This window comes from Lissotriton vulgaris, chromosome 11, assembly GCF_964263255.1.
Source record: "Lissotriton vulgaris chromosome 11, aLisVul1.2, whole genome shotgun sequence".
Taxonomy (NCBI): domain Eukaryota; kingdom Metazoa; phylum Chordata; class Amphibia; order Caudata; family Salamandridae; genus Lissotriton; species Lissotriton vulgaris.
The window spans coordinates 135,272,544-135,288,259 of NC_141699.1; the positions used below are offsets into that span (position 1 = coordinate 135,272,544).

The following is a 15,716-nucleotide window of genomic DNA, read 5'->3' on the forward strand; positions in this document are numbered from 1 at the left end:
CTCTGCCTGAAACTTTACTTCAGGGTTTTATTTCATTTTTGGGAATTTTTTGGCATCGCACTGTCACTTCAGGGGAGTTTCTTTCCGCTGGAATCTAGCAAAGACGGTAAGGAGATCAGTCAATTAATGACTTCACGCTTGATGGCTTTCTTAAAGGTTAGTGGATGCTTCACGCTGCAAATGGCAAAGGGAGGTTACTGCAATGTAAGGCTTTCGGTACCCTGAAGGCAAGCCCGGCCCATCTGACCAGTTTTGTGGACAAGGTCACAAATAAGGCTTTGTCACCACCCCAGAGTGTTCTAGGGGAAGAATGTCTTTAAATTTATCCTTCAGAAATCAGGGGCGCTGCCATAATACAGTATGAGCTTTAGGCAATATGATTGTATTGAGAGCCAGAGCAGTTGTTGTCGATGAAAAGACACCAAATCAATATTTCTTTTTACATCGAGGATTACAATTATCGGGGAATATACATATTTTTTTGTAATCTATCAGTGGAATTTTTGGGAAGGTCAATGTATACCGAATTACTGTAGTTTAATCAATCGTATAAAGGCATTGGCCAACGTTCCTTAATCTGAGAAAGGTAAAAAAGTCATGATTCTTCTAAGCAGACTAATCTGAACTAACAGATTTGTGTAGCTTTGGTTATTTGATGATCCATATTTAGTTTGGGGTCAAGTATAATTTCTAGATCGCAGACCGAGATAGCTTGTTGAGGACATAGGACGCCTAAAGAGGGCAGCTAAAGTGAGTTCACTTGTTAATTGTGTTAAAGATGGGGAGAATTTCTGATTTTGTGGGATTTCGTTTTAAGAAATTGCTTTTGAGATGCCTCCTGGTTCTCTGTTTATACTAACTTATAAGGTAAGGGTATAGTTGCCCTTGCCTCACAGAAAACATATGCTTTCTCTCCAAGAGTGAATCTCTATTTTGCCAAAAAGAGGAAATCCACATTAAAACCTTAAGCCTGAAACAACTGTATTTCAGAATATTGAGCTTAAAAGTATGGTCCTGCCAAAATATATACTACCACAACATTGAGAAAATTACTACATAATGATATTTTACCCACAATACTCTGTGGGACAGTATTCCAAACTCAATATTCTGGTAGAGGAACACCGCCCGAAAACTTTCCTTGATGGTTCTGAGTCTTGTCTTGAATGAAATCTGGTAAGAGGATTGAGGAATAACTGAGCAATCATGGCAGAGTTTCGTATTCTTCCATAGTAACAATTCTCTCACATGATCACTGTCGATCTCAAATACAACATTATTGTTGGGCCTAAAACATATTTCTACATTAATACATAAAAAGAAAAAGGTAAAGGGAAGCTATGAAGTTTGCAGCCTAAAACAATGTCATCTCTTTCAGAAATCCTCAAGGTAACCAATTGATCACTTTTATACTACCAAAATGCTGCTCATAAAACTACTAAACTAGATATTTTAAAAGCATTAATTGCTTTTCAGCATCCCTTCTCAATGAATGAAGCTTTTCTGGTTGCTACCAGTAGATACAGAAAAGCATATTAAGATGAGAAGGCACACAGAGAAACATTTTTGTTAAGAAGAAAAGAGATAAAATGAGGCAAAGCATGTGGAGCTCTGCGTATCCCATAGCCATACGAGGTGAACATCCCCATCTTTATGTCTTGAATGAGGGAAGCAAGATGGTGCTCCATGAATGCGAGTTGTAGGCTGAAAATGCATTTGTGCGGGCTAAATATAGGGGCAAGACACGCTTTCATAATATAATGGAGTACAGAGGGTTTGGGGCAGCCAGCATAAATGCTGTAACAGTCTACCATCTAAAGCAATTGCCTGCTATGATGCAAAAGAAAAGTCTGAGGGCAGTGTGGAGAGCTAAAGAAGCAAACCCAAGTGCCTGGGGTTGGGTGAATCTACCCATACTCAAAGTTATTGTGGATCTGAGTTTTGGAAATTAACTAGGTTCCTGATCCCAAGCAGCAGTCCCTACGATGCAGTGAACATGTATTCTATTTGCTTACAATTATTTTGGTGAAGCTGTGCAAGGAATCAGACTAGGCAACAAGGGACATTTTTCTATTTCAAAGATTCCCATTCAAGTAGTGAAACCAGAGAAGATCGGAAACGCGAAGTACTCAAAATACATGACAGCTTCAGGTTGAGTCCTTATCAACATATGAACTCAAGGCTTTCTAAAATACACTTTGGAGAACTGATAGAAGGTTACTGCTATGGAGGAAATGTTGATAATGGAGACCATGTCTGAAGAAAAAACAGAGAAGGAAATGCAGGGTGCCCTAGAAAAGTAGATATAGTGAATCCAAGTAGGAACAACCTGGGACTAAATAATGGTCTCTGGTGTGACCCTTATTGTTCAAATTGACTTTACCTTAATTAAACAAAAACAAATCTCAAGCAATTAATGCTTAAGAGCTCTTGGCACATCATAGAAATTGAGGATTCTGTGAAGCAAACCAATTGTTCCTGATCATAATACTGGTGGGTGTTGACTGAGACAGAAACTCCCAAGATGAGCAGTGCTTTCAAACTTCTCACCAAAGGACCCAAGGACCAGATGTTGAGTAAGGACACAATGATACCACAACTGATAAAGTCAAAGGAAAGATAACATTGAAAAGGGAGTTAGCTTTCGTCCAGGGTGTCTCTTTTGTAGGATTTCTGTAGAGATCTATTTCACTTGGTTACAACCACAACAATCTTCCCAAATTATTGACGGATTTGGACCTGAAACTATCCACCAACAACTTTCCCCAGATTTGGATAGGTTCCTGAGAGAGGGAAGGTAGATGTTCATTTTTGTAACAAAACCCTGCAGGAAAGATAAGTCATTGTGCAGGGGAGTTCATAAATGTTATAAGTTCTGATATGCAAAGCGAAGTAGAACATGGCTTGGCTGTGCAGGGCATCATCTACCCATAATAACCTAGGTTAATAACTGAAACACAAGCAAAATATCACATTTTCTTTTCTCTATACCACTTCTAACCGTCTCTCGTACACCATCCACCACAACCCCTCCCCCTCAAATGCCCACCAACATCCCCAACCTTGTGTACAAACAAAAGGTGACTAATACAATGAAAGAAAGTTTGTGGAGATATTCTATTGGTAACATGATCGATCTATTGGGTTACGTGATAATACATTTTTTTAGATAAATATTGGCTGACCACCTGTATATATGCATACATCATTCCCATCATTAAAAATAGAGGAAACAAATAACCTTGTTTAACCGTACCTGTTTCTGTGCTGCAAAGATCACGTTCATAAAGTTCATGTACTGTAAGGCACTGTCTTCTGCGGCTTTAACGACCTACAAGGAAGCAGTGCGAGCATCAGTTACCAGTGTTTGGGACATATATATATTATGGAAAAGAGAGGATGGAGGGGGGAAAACATGCAGGACCGAATGTATAGAAGACGGTCTTCAACTGTTGATGGCAACTGCATTTCACATATGTATCCAATAACGTTATTTGTATCACTCCGACATACTGTCTCTTTTACAATATTTGTAAAGTAAATCATATATCATGATAAGAATGGCACTCCAAAATACAAAAAAATGAAAAAATATTATTTTATAATACAACAACCCTTTTTTCAAACTAAAGAGCTCATAAGCAAAAACTTACCAAAATGCGGGAATTCATATCCTGGCCAGCTGAGTGTTAAAAAGTGAAAACAAATGTTTAGCGTTTAGCAAACAGGAATATTTGGTACAACTAACAGCACATACACAAGCTACAATGAAGCAGAACCACAAACAATCTTTGGTCCCACACCACAATTATCTTTGAAAATTCAAGTGAGTGAACCTTTAATAGACTCCGAGTTCATAAGATTCTGTGTAAAACTACAAAACTATTTACAGAAATGTCACCCATCACACAGAGACAATTAAAAATAACTTTTCTTCAATGCATCCCACCCTTAAGCTCTAGCATTTTATCATTGGTTTATCACAATATTGACTGATGTGCAGTACTGCCTTGGAAGAAGGTGGAAACACCCTCGAATCCTAAAGGAAGAACTCATCTGCTCATCCCCTTTCAACCAGGACTTAAAAACAAAACCTAACTCCCCTGCAGTAGCAGGTTGGGCAAAAAGGGCATGGTTAACTATTTCCATGAAAATACCTTGGACGCACTTTATAAATAAAAAAATAAAGTTTATTAGCAAGAACTGTTTACGCTATTGCAATCATACCTGCACTGCTAGTTGAATACAGTTAGTGCAGTTTCCATAATTTAATTCAAAGCAGGCATTGGCAAAGCCAACAGGTCAGCCTATGCAAAAACGAGTGGATTTGCCAATATGTTTTAGCCATGTTGTACACCAGCGTTGGTGATGTTCATCGTGGCTAAATGTTAGTGTCAAAGAGAAGAGTGGTGCAGAGTAGGATGGAGTGGCATAGAGTGGAGTGTCATGGAGTGGTGTAGAGTGTCATGGAGGGAGTACAGTGGAGTAGAGTGAACGGGCTTAGAGTGAATTAGAGTGTCGTGTACAGTGTTGTAGAGTGGAGTAAAGTGGGGTAGAGGCAGAGTAGGGTGTTGTAGAGTAAAGTGGTGTTGAATGCAGTAGATTGTCTTAGAGAGGAGTGGTACAGAGTGGGGTGGCGTGGGATGACAGAGTGGAGGGGCGCGTCGTAGAGAGGCATGGAGTGGCGTGGAGTGCCAGAGTGTTGTAGAGTGGAGTGGTGTGTCTTAGAGTGTCTTAAGAGTGGAAGGGCTTGGAGTGGAGTGGAGTGGAGGAGAGTGAAGGAGAGTGTAGAGGCATAGAATGCAGGCATAGAGTCTTGTAGAGTGGAGCGGCGGAGAGTGTCATAAAGGAGTGGCACGGAGTGTCGTGGAACTGTGCAACATGTCGTGGAGTGGAATGGCGGAGAGTGAAGTAGAGTGGCGTGACGCAGAATGCAGTAAAGTGGCATAGAGGAAGTTGTATGCAGGGAAGTGGAGTGCTGTAGAGTGGCGTAAACTGTTGTAGAGTGGAGTGGCATAAGGTGGAGTATCGTAGAGTGGAGTGGCATAGGGTGGATTGGAGTGGAGTAGAGTGTCAGAGTAGAGTGGCCTAGAGTTGCGTAGAGTGGCATACAGTGGAGTGGTATAGAGCGAAGGAAAGAAAAGTGGAGTAGAGTGCAGTGGTAAAGAGTAGTGAGTCAGAGTATTTAAAGAGTGGAAGGGCATAGAGTGCATTGATGAGTAGTGGAGTGGCGTGTCGCAGAAAGGAGTAACGTGTCATAGAAGGGAGTGGCGTGTCGGAGAAGGGAGTGGAGCGTCGGAGAAGGGAGTGGCGTGTCGGAGAAGGGAGTGGCGTGTCGGAGAAGGGAGTGGCGTGTCGGAAAAAGGAGTGGGTTGTCATCGAAAGGAGTGGCGCATCATACAAGGGAGTGGCGCGTCATACAAGGGAGTCGCGCGTCATAGAAGGGAGTCGCGCGTCATAGAAGGGAGTGGCGCGTCATACAAGGGAGTGGCGCGTCATACAAGGGAGTGGCGCGTCATACAAGGGAGTGGCGCGTCGGAGAAGGGAGTGGTGCGTCGGAGAAGGGAGTGGCGCGTCGGAGAAGGGAGTGGCACGTCAGAGAAGGGAGTGGCGCGTCAGAGAAGGGAGTGGCGCGTCAGAGAAGGGAGTGGCGCGTCGGAGAAGGGAGTGGCGCGTCGGAGAAGGTAGTGGCGTGTCGGAGAATGGAGTGGTGAGTCGTAGAGTGGAGTGGTGAGTCGTAGAGTGGAGGGGTGAGTCGTAGAGTGGAATGGCGAGTCGTAGAGTGGAATGGCGAGTCGTAGAGTGGAATGGCGAGTCGTAGAGTGGAATGGCGAGTCAGAGAGTGGAGGGCGAGTCAGAGAGTGGAGTGGCGAGTCAGAGAGTGGAGTGGTGAGTCAGAGAGCGGAGTGGCATAGAGTGGCGAGTCAGAGAGTGGAGTGGCGAGTCAGAGAGTGGAGTGGCGAGTCAGAGAGCCGAGTGGCATAGAGTACACTAGAGTGCCATAGAGTGGAGTAGTGTCGTTTAGTAAAGTGGAGTGGAGAAAATTGATGTGCAATGGCATAGAGGGAGTTGAGTGGAATGGAGTATTGTAGAGTAGAGTATACTGTCGCAGAGTGGAGTGGCATACAGTGTTGTAGAGTAGAGTGGCATAGATTGTCAAAGAGTAACAGAGTGGAGGGACAGAGTGGAGTGGACTGGAGTGGTGTAAAGTGGAGGGACATGTAGATTGAAGGTGAATGTCGTGGAGGGGCGTGTCAGAGTGGAGTGGCATAGAGTGGAGTAGAGTGGAGTGGCCTGTTGCAGAGTAGGATGGAGTGGCGTGTCGTAGAGTATCTTAAGATTGGAGTGGTGTAAAGTGGAGTGGCGCGTCATAGAATGGAGTGGCGTAGAATGGAATGGCGTGTCAGAGTGGGGTGGGGTAGATTTCAGTAGACTGTCGTAGAAAAAAGTGGCATAGAGTGTCGCTGAGTAGAGTGTTGTACAGTGGAGTGCTGTACAGTGTTGTAAAGTGTTGCAGAGTGTCATAGAATGGTGAAGTGACACAGAATGTCGTGGAGTGGCACATAGTGTTGTAGAGTTGAATGGTGTAGAGAAGAGTGGAGAATAGTGGAGTGGAATAGAGTGGAGTACAGTGGTGTGGAGTGGCATAGAGGGAGTTGTGCAGGGTGGAGTAAACGGTCAGAGAGGAGTGGCATAGAGTCGAGTGCTGTAGAGTGGAGTGTCATAGAGTGGAGTGGCACTAAGTGGAGTAGAGTGTTGTAGAGTGGAATGGCACAGAGCAGCGTAGAGTGAAGTGGCACAAAGTGGAGTAGAGAGTCGTGGAGTAAAGAGTCATGGAGTAGAGAGGTGAGGAGAGATGCGTAGAGTGTCGTAGCGTGCTGCAGAGTGGCATAGAGTGGAGTAGAGTGTTGTAGAGTGGATGGGCATGGAATGCCATATAGTGGAGAAGACTGTCGTAGAGTGGAGGAACACAGGGTGGAGGGTTGTAGAGTCGAGTAAAGTGTTGCAGAGTGGAGTGGCATAGCATGGATGGAGTAAAGTGTCAGAGTAGAGTATAGTAGAGCGGAATGTTGTAGAGTGAAGTAGAGTGTTGTGTCGTAAAGTGGAGTAGAGAGTTGTGTCGGAAACTGGTGTGGCATAGAGGGAAGTGACGTAGACTGGAGAGGAGCAGCAAGGAGGGGCGTGTCGTATACTGGCATAAAGGGGAGTGGTATAGAGTGGAGTGACGTTTGAGTGGCATAGAGTGAAGTGGCATAGAGTGGAGTGGCGTACAGTGGCATAAAGTGGGGTGCAGTGGTGTATAGTGGATGCCATGTCGTAGAGTAGAGTGGAGTGGACTGGTGTGTTGTAGAGGGAAGTGGTGTGTTATACAGTGAAGTGGTGTGTTATAGGGTGAAGGGACGTGTCATAGAGTGGAGTGACGTATCGAAGAGTGGAGTGGAATGGAATAAAGTGGAGTGCCGTGGAGAGCAGTGTTGCAGAGTGAACTGGCCTGTCGGAGAATGGAATGGCATGTCGTAGATCAGGGATACTCACAGTATGGTCCAGGGGCCGTATGTGGCCCTCCTAACCTTTACATGTGGCCCCCTGGTCAACAGCAGCACTGGGCTGCTGTTTCTCAACTCAGGACTAATGTTGAGAAATATGTTAAATGGAGGGGCACACATGTATTTGCAGCTTAACTAACGTTAAAGGAAGGAATTTAGGTGTCATGCACCATTTTAATTTAGGAACACTTTAAAAACACGTTGCAAACTGTAAAATTCTGACAGTCTCTTCAAAATTCAAAAAGTGTATTTCTGAAAAAATAAGTTAGGGATCTCAAAGGGTGTTTTCTGGATTGTATATAGCAACAGTGGGAGCATCATCATCTTAACTAGCCCCACACGGCCCATTAGTGTGAGAGGAAGAGAGCTGGCGCTCTATGGAGAATTTTGTTGAGTCTCTGCATTTTTCTGATAAAACACACCTGGGTCCCTAGTTAGGTGTATCCCTAGGTATTAAAAGTAGGACATTTCTACAGGTACTTTACACTTGTAGGTGAGAGCTGGTGCGCCCCCAACCAATGGAAACAGCAACGACTTGTCCCAGTTGATGCAGTATCCAGAATAATCTCCTTAGATCCGGAAGGTCTGCAATATTCTGTCCACTGATTGCCTGGGCCTTTTGACATATAACAGTTCGTCATCCGCATAAAGGGAGTTGCATTCTTCCCCGATAGTGAGGCCCCAGATCAAGGGGTCTTGCCGTACCCATGTAGAGCCAGGGCAAACAGAGGATAGCGTGCAGCCTTGGCGTATCCCCTTCAGGGGCTTTGAGACATTGCCGAATTGACTCCCACCTTTGCTAATGGTTTGTGATACAGGAGTCTCACCCAGCTCACAAATTTAGGTCCGAGACTGAAGTAGCCCAAGACTGCAAATAGATACTCCCATTTCACACTGTCAAAGGCCATTCTGGCATCTAACGATAACCTGGCCAATTGGTTCGTTATTCGTTATGTTATACGCAGGACCCCAAACAGCTGTTGCAGGTTAAGCCTTGTGCTCCTTTGGGGCATAAATCCTGCCTGGTCTGGATGAATGAGGAGGTTATGACTTTACAGAGCAGAATTGTGAGGGCCTTGGCCAGTACTTTGGCCTCATAGTTTTATAGAGATATGGGTCGATATGATCCACAATTGGTCGGCGGCTTGCCTTCTTTAGGTGTTACTATGATCACTGCCGTTCTTTGATCATGGGGGGAGTGCCCCTCCCTCCTTTGCTTCAATAAACATGTTATGGAGGTGCTCCCCTGTGTGGTGGAGTATGAATTTAAATAGTTCTACAGGTTGGCCAGTAGGTCCCACCGATTTTCCTAACTGCAAGAAGCGGGGTCGCCTTTTTAATTTCCTCCACTGAGAAGTCCTCCTCCAGCATTGCACAGTCTTCTTTGCTTTGGCAGTTGAATGTCTCGGGGGAACTCTGTGCATTCCTCCCCCGACTTTCGATCTGAGGCGCAGTAGAGGGACTCGTAGTATGAGGCAAATGCCTCAGCTATCGCACTGCAGGAACGAATAGGTCCAAGGAGGAACCAGACCGAAATACTCGGTCTCTTTCTCTGCCAGGCGACCCTTGAAGCTTTTTACAAGATAAAACAGATCAAGCTTGAGGGAATCCCCCTCTAACAGTTATAGCGCCTTAGTGTGCGCTACACATAGCCAAAAGACCACACAATCACTTAAAATTTAAGTTTATTATTATTTAATTTGCACCTTTTCACATATCCAAATGGTCCTGAGGAAAGCCAGCTTAAAATCTACAAGGCACTGGCTGAAACATGTAGACCACACTAGACGTTGGAGGTCATAACTAGTACTCCAATCTACGTCTTCTTGCCTTTTTATACGCTAACAGAGGCCCAGTTCATTAAAGATAAGTAACCCTCGGGTGCTGGGACCTACTGAATAGCTTTTAAAACTTCACCTTTCTCACCCTTTTCACTGCACACTCAGCAACATACCAGCTCCGCAGTCACCTGGCGTTGAAGCACAGCCGGGGCACATTCGGTGCCACTGTGGTGGGCCCGATGATGAAGCATGCCACCGACTAGGTCAGTGGGTGAGGGCTTTATAAGGAAAACAGAGTTTTTCCTTATTTATTGACGTACCTACCCGAGTCTCCTAAATCCTCTTTAACTAGCTATTCCTTATTGATATATATACATAATCCAGGGGATACGGTCTAGCCTATCTAGTCCTCTCTCTCTCTCATTGATTTGTGAGTTAGTATATAGTCTAGTCTGGATAGACTTTTAGATGACGTAGCACTAAGGGTGTTGGAGTCTCCATATGTCCCCAAGGCCCATGGTATGAAGGAATTCCCTCAACAGTCTTGTTTGTCTGTCTACTGCCGATCCACCCAGGACATCCAAGTCGAGCAACACAATATCATTCATGTCACCCCCAATTACCCACCATCCTTCCAATAGTTCCAACAATAGGGGGCCCACCGTGTCTAGTGCAGCAGCTTGCAGCCCCGGGGAGGCATAGCAGGAGCACAGATTCAGTCACCTATCCTCCCACAACCCACTTACTGCTGTACACCTCCCTAACGGGTCGGTCCAGAATCCGTTCTGAATGAAGGGAAGGGATTTTTTGCCTAATAAGCTGGTACCCCTGGACCCTGACATGTATCCAGAGTGTGATAGTAGGGTGTATCCATTTATATTCAAAGCTTGCATAGGTTACCCATTAGGTGGTCTCTTGTAACAGGACGCTATCAGGGGTTTGCAGCCTAAGGCATTGTAACACTGTGGCCCATTATATTCCTGTGTTGAGGCCATTGACATTCCATGACCATATCTTTACCGATATTTGGGCGTCCTCAGAGTTCCCCATTATGTCTTTGGTTCATCACCCACCTCCTCTCCCTCCCCTGCCCCCCATGCTCCTACCCGTATTTGATTCTTTAGTGCTTGGATGACATTTGTGTTCCATAATCCACCCCGAGCGTCTAACTGGTGAACGAAAACTTTATAATAACAAAACAGTACCCCCAGCTTAGAACTCTCCCTCCCTTCCTGCTACATAGGCAAAATATACCCCAACTGGTCTACTTACAGAGTGCATGTCACCCCTTAATTAACTCTTTCAACCACTGATGGGGGGTGCTCGGCTATGCCCAGGAGACGGTTTGCCTCGCACTCTTATCTAACCCTATTTAGTCATCATTTTGGTGAAGAAGCTTCTGAGACATGTTTCACTGACAATTGTTCCCCCCACTACATTCGTTTACGTAAAACTTTCCCAAAATTATTACCATCCACTACTCTAAAGTCCTGTTCAGCTGGACCATCTGGCTCTTTAAACTATTTCCTGGTTATCTGTTGCCAGTTCCATTTTTGCCAGTTCATTGGGCTGCTCCCTGTTAAACTGAGCTCTGTTCCCCTTGGTACGCTGTGGGGCCTCTCGTCTGGAGCTTGTGCCCATTCCGCCATTCCACACCTCATCCGGGGAGGTGAAGTGCCAGGATTTGCCTTCTGCCATTATCCTGAGTTTTGCAGGGAACAGCATCATGTATTTAAGGTTGCAGTCGCAAAGTTCTTTTTTTCACTGATTCAAAGCTCCTTCTTTACCTTTGTATAAGCAGGGTGAAGTCAGAAAAGAAGCAAATTTGTACATTCTGGTATTGTATGTCGCCTTTCACTCTGGCTGTTTGTAATATAACATTGCGATCTCGATAATTAAGAATTTTCGCAATAATCGTCTCGGCGTAGCCCCAGGTCTGGGCGGAGTGATCGGCGCCCTGTGGGCCCTCTCAATGGAGAAAAGATTGGATAGTCTCTTGGGTTTCAGTGCGTTTTGTATTAGGTGTTCCACGAATATGTCTACACTAGGGCCTTCGCCCCGTCCAGAAACCCCACCACTCTGACATTGTTTCTCCTTTCTGTCCCTTCTTGGTCCTCCAATTTGGCCACCGAAGTCGTGGTTTGCTGGGTTAGGGTTTGTACCTGAGATTCTAGCCGTTTTATAGTGGCCTGGAGTTGTGAGTCATGGATTCCATGAGGAACAGTTTCAAGACTGATTTGCATATGGCTGGGTCCAAACTGGGGTGGCATAGTGAGCAAAAGAACAATGGATTAAACACAGATCTGTGAGTGGTTAAAAGGTTTCAGCAATCCATCAATCATCTTGTTGTGTTTGCTAGAGAAAGAAAAGTAAATACCGAGCTTCCACGGAAGAACAAGCCTGAAATTTAACGTCTGGCTTTGAATGCACAGCACATGTGACAAGATAAGAAAGAACAAGATTCAAATGGCTTTCTACAGAAAGTGACGACTCATGGAAGAATACATTAAATAGGCTAATCTCCACGGAAGGGACGAACTCAAGCTGGAGAGCCTGACACAAATAAAGTCAGCAAATAGAAAGTACACAAATGTGAGTTACAAAAAACACAAAGCAAATGGTAAGCAATGAGCAAAATGCATTCTCAGGGAAGATTTCAGACTGTCCCCAAGATGTTGTTAGCAAACCAGACAGCCGCACTGTCTAGTAGGCTTCGACCTAAAAATGGAATCCTTCTGTTTAACTTTACACAATCAGGAAAAAGTAATATGGAAGGTGTGCATTGTTCATATTGACCTAGTAGCGCAACACTGAAGTTACCTTTTAACTCCTTGTTCATCCTGTGAATATCTGCATCTTTTGTTCAGGATTTATTTGAAATAATTCAAAATCCTTTGAAGCATTCTCACAGCCATATTCAGACCAAGCAATTTTGTACATGGGCGCAGCCTTCTGAAAACACCACTGGATGTGGTCATGAAAAAGGACATTCTGTTTATGGTACAGAATTACTCTTATGTAGTATTTCACAAACTGGACTGTCCTGCTAGGTGTGTCTGCCATAATAATCGTGCTAGAATTTTGATGGCCAACAGTACTGCTCTCTCCTACCTCACCACCTTGAAATACACCAAAATAAACAGCACTCAAAATTTATGCATGCAAATGTATTACTAATGCAATGTTGGATCAGCACACCTTGAGACATCAACCACTTCTTAACAGCCAACAGTCTCAATCAATCAATCAGGCATTTGTTAAGCACAACTAATCACCCGTAAGGGTCTCAAGGCGCTGGAGGGGGGGAGGGGTTAGCAGCTCCAGTCCATCAAGGAGCCTGTCTCAGACAGAAACTATAATTTCGATCACGTTAAAAATGTATGGATATACTCTCCTGTCAGGACAGGGTCATGGAAGAAAGGGCGAAAACCAATGTATGTCATAGAAGAGGCGAAGCTCAATATGTGGAGTGTTTGGCAACATGTAAAAAACACAAGGGCCTGCAAAGCCTTGTGTCTCAGGCTTATAACTCCATGACTTTTGCCTCCTGTACCTAGGAGGGATAGAGAGAGAGAGAAGAGACCCATGCAGAGTAGACGCTCTGAAGGACAAATGCAAGACATGTGAAAGAACATGAGCTGCGGAAAAAGCAAGGGCTGTGCACATCCCAGACAGCTGAGGTATGCAGGAACTGGGTACGTTTCCTCAGAACTACAGATAACAGTGCAGGATTCAGTTAGATTATTTTTAGAATTCTAGGAATTTTCTTTAAGTTTTTTTTGTTATTCACCTTTGCTTATGCTCTATTAATCATTGCAGTAATTGCTTGACATTTTATACCACAGGTTAGTATATAATGAAGTACTATAAAGGGACCACTTCTTTAAACAAAAGGATGGCCCGACTAAAACAACTCTACTAGGATCTCTGGCAGGCCTGATGAGGTTTTCATGGTTGGGCTGGGTTGCCTGTTTTCCCAGGCCCACATCCTATCTGTAGGCTTTCATATTGATATCATATTTTATACAGCATTGTATTATGTCTATGCGAATCATCATGTTTCAATTCTTTCATTTCTGTAATGTACATGCTGAAGTAAAATATCCTCCAACTTTAATTTCTGTCTCATGCAGAAACAAGGCACAGCTCATTCATGTTTCTCCCATGATCTCAGGAATGTGTGTCTGCAAAGACTGCCATTGGAAGAAGAGCCTCTCTTTTGTGAAGATGTGCAAGTATCCATCTTCACTCCTCAATCTCTCCGAAAGCCCCAAAAAGAACAGTTACTGCATAATGAACTGCATCCCATGATGCCATATCTCTACTCCTTCTTCCCCAGCACATGTCATTTAGCATGCGCAGATGGTACAGGAGTGCACACAAGCGAAATGTCCTTCTTCCTGCCTCACAGTGAAAGTTAGGATAATTGTTCTTGTGGCTACATGTGCTGTCTGGTCCTCTTTGTTCAACTTGATGTATAAAAGACACGCCTTCAAGCTCAGAGCCAGCCGACCGGAAAAGTGGGATTGTGCTATATGCGGATTGCCATTAAATATCCCCTCTAGATTTCAGTCTTTGCAGCTGTGGCATCTTGCACTCTGGGGCACACTGAACCTTGATAATTTCTGTATTTTACTACCTCAACAGCGGTCAAAGAAGCCATTTTCATTGCTTGCACCAGGGCCCATGGCATCCTGGCAACGTTACTGACCCAGAACTCATTTACTCAGAAGTGGGGACTTAGAGGCAAGGTCTCAGGAACTGGAGATTCTTGACCTCATCCTTTCTCCGGATAGGAGAATGGACCATCATTTTTCTTGATAAGTATTTGATAAAGACACTTCCTGAAGAAGGTAGAGGATTTGCTTGTAACCCCAGAGCGAGAGCAATCAGCATTCCCGCTGGAGTTGGGATTGCAGTGTCAACGGTGAAAGTTCTGGGCACACAGTGAAACTGAGGTTTTAGTACAATTCTAGCACTTTGACACTACCTCACCAGAAAAGGTCAAATACATTATTGACACTGGTTGTGCCAGCTGTTCAGAGGTTAGCTACATGGCTTTAGAAAGACTGCCAAGAAGAAAAATAAAACAATGCTACAGACACCAATGAGTGGATTGTGAAATTAGTAATACGGAGTTGATAGCGTGCCAACCATGGCATGGCACGTCCTTGCCTAGTGAGAGCACGAAAGAGTGCACCACACGTGTGCAGGTTACTGCTAGGAGATAGCTAGCAAAGTAAATGGATGCTGCAAAGCATTCTGTGTGGTGTGTCAGGGAACAGGCTGTAGACCTCAGCTGTACACTGCTGGGATGGGCCAGCAGTGACAATATGTTCCTTGTTTGTGAGAGATAGCAAAGTCAATGTGCTTTATTCAGCGTCTACCACAGAAGAGGATGCAGAATCCATGTGTCTACAAAGGAAAAGACAAGAAAGCCTGTGTGCGACTGCAAGAGGCAGTATGGTTTGTGTGATTTGAAATAGGTTCACAGGCTGGGTGGAGCAGAGTCTGAACATAGCAAAGATCACACTGAAGGTCTTTTTTTCTGTAGAGAAATACACTTTGTAACTTTTCTGTAATTGGTCTCTAACCATACTTGATTGTTGGTAGGAAAGAAGCCCTTCCTAAAGTATACACAAGAACATGATGTCCTATATGAATGAATGAACTCCCCCAATTCTGATATAACATTGTTATAGAGCCAACACAACCACCAGTCTTTTTTTTGAAGGTGAAACATTGATGATGAAAACAAATGTATAATGTGCATTTGTACAATGTCTACGCAGTGCCCACAACAGTATATATTGATGTTCATCAGCCTCAAACAGATCTCTATCATTTGCAATTGGCACAAAGACGATTGGATAATCACAACAGCGCTCAGGAGTCTGGGTACTTCAAGGCTACATGAAGATCATTCATCCACTCACTCATCGACCTCTTTCATTCGTCTTTAAAAGGATACAGCAGAGAGCTTTCGCCAGTGATCCGGCCAGCAAGGTTTCGGTGTGATGCGCTTTCATCTGACCTGCTGAAACATTGCAAGTAACTCACATAGCCTACCAAGTTTGCAAATTTTGATTTGTTTCAATACTTTATACTGTGCAAAGTATAAAAATATTCATGCAAGCAAGAGTTAACATTTTCATCACATATTAACCAGCCCTGGATCTATGTAAAAACACCAAAAGATGCAGCCCAGTTCTGTATATATAGTAAACAACCACACAGCCATGACCACATGTAGCTTTCCTTCAATGGTGTAATGAAGAACGAAAGTGCTATTTTTGTACTTCTACAGAAGTTGACCTTACACATATTTTGGAATGAATTTTTGAAAAAGAGGAAGGTTTTCAATTTACCAAACTTAACAACAATTCTT

General features: G+C 44.0%; 1 protein-coding gene across 2 annotated transcripts in view; it reads right to left on the reverse strand.

The window, feature by feature from the left end:
- GTF2H3 (general transcription factor IIH subunit 3) overlaps window positions 1-15,716 on the reverse strand; it is a 140,620-nt gene that overhangs the window by 20,210 nt on the left and 104,694 nt on the right. Inside the window, exons 5-8 of one of the 2 annotated variants that reach the window (XM_086942905.1) lie at window positions 15,300-15,365; window positions 12,149-12,178; window positions 3,654-3,682; window positions 3,257-3,331 (exon numbers count right to left, since the gene is read on the reverse strand). In XM_086942905.1, coding sequence (XP_086799031.1) covers window positions 3,257-3,331; window positions 3,654-3,682; window positions 12,149-12,178; window positions 15,300-15,365 — 200 coding nt within the window. The remainder of the gene's footprint in view (window positions 1-3,256; window positions 3,332-3,653; window positions 3,683-12,148; window positions 12,179-15,299; window positions 15,366-15,716) is intronic. The other variant, XM_086942906.1, reaches the window with a different exon arrangement.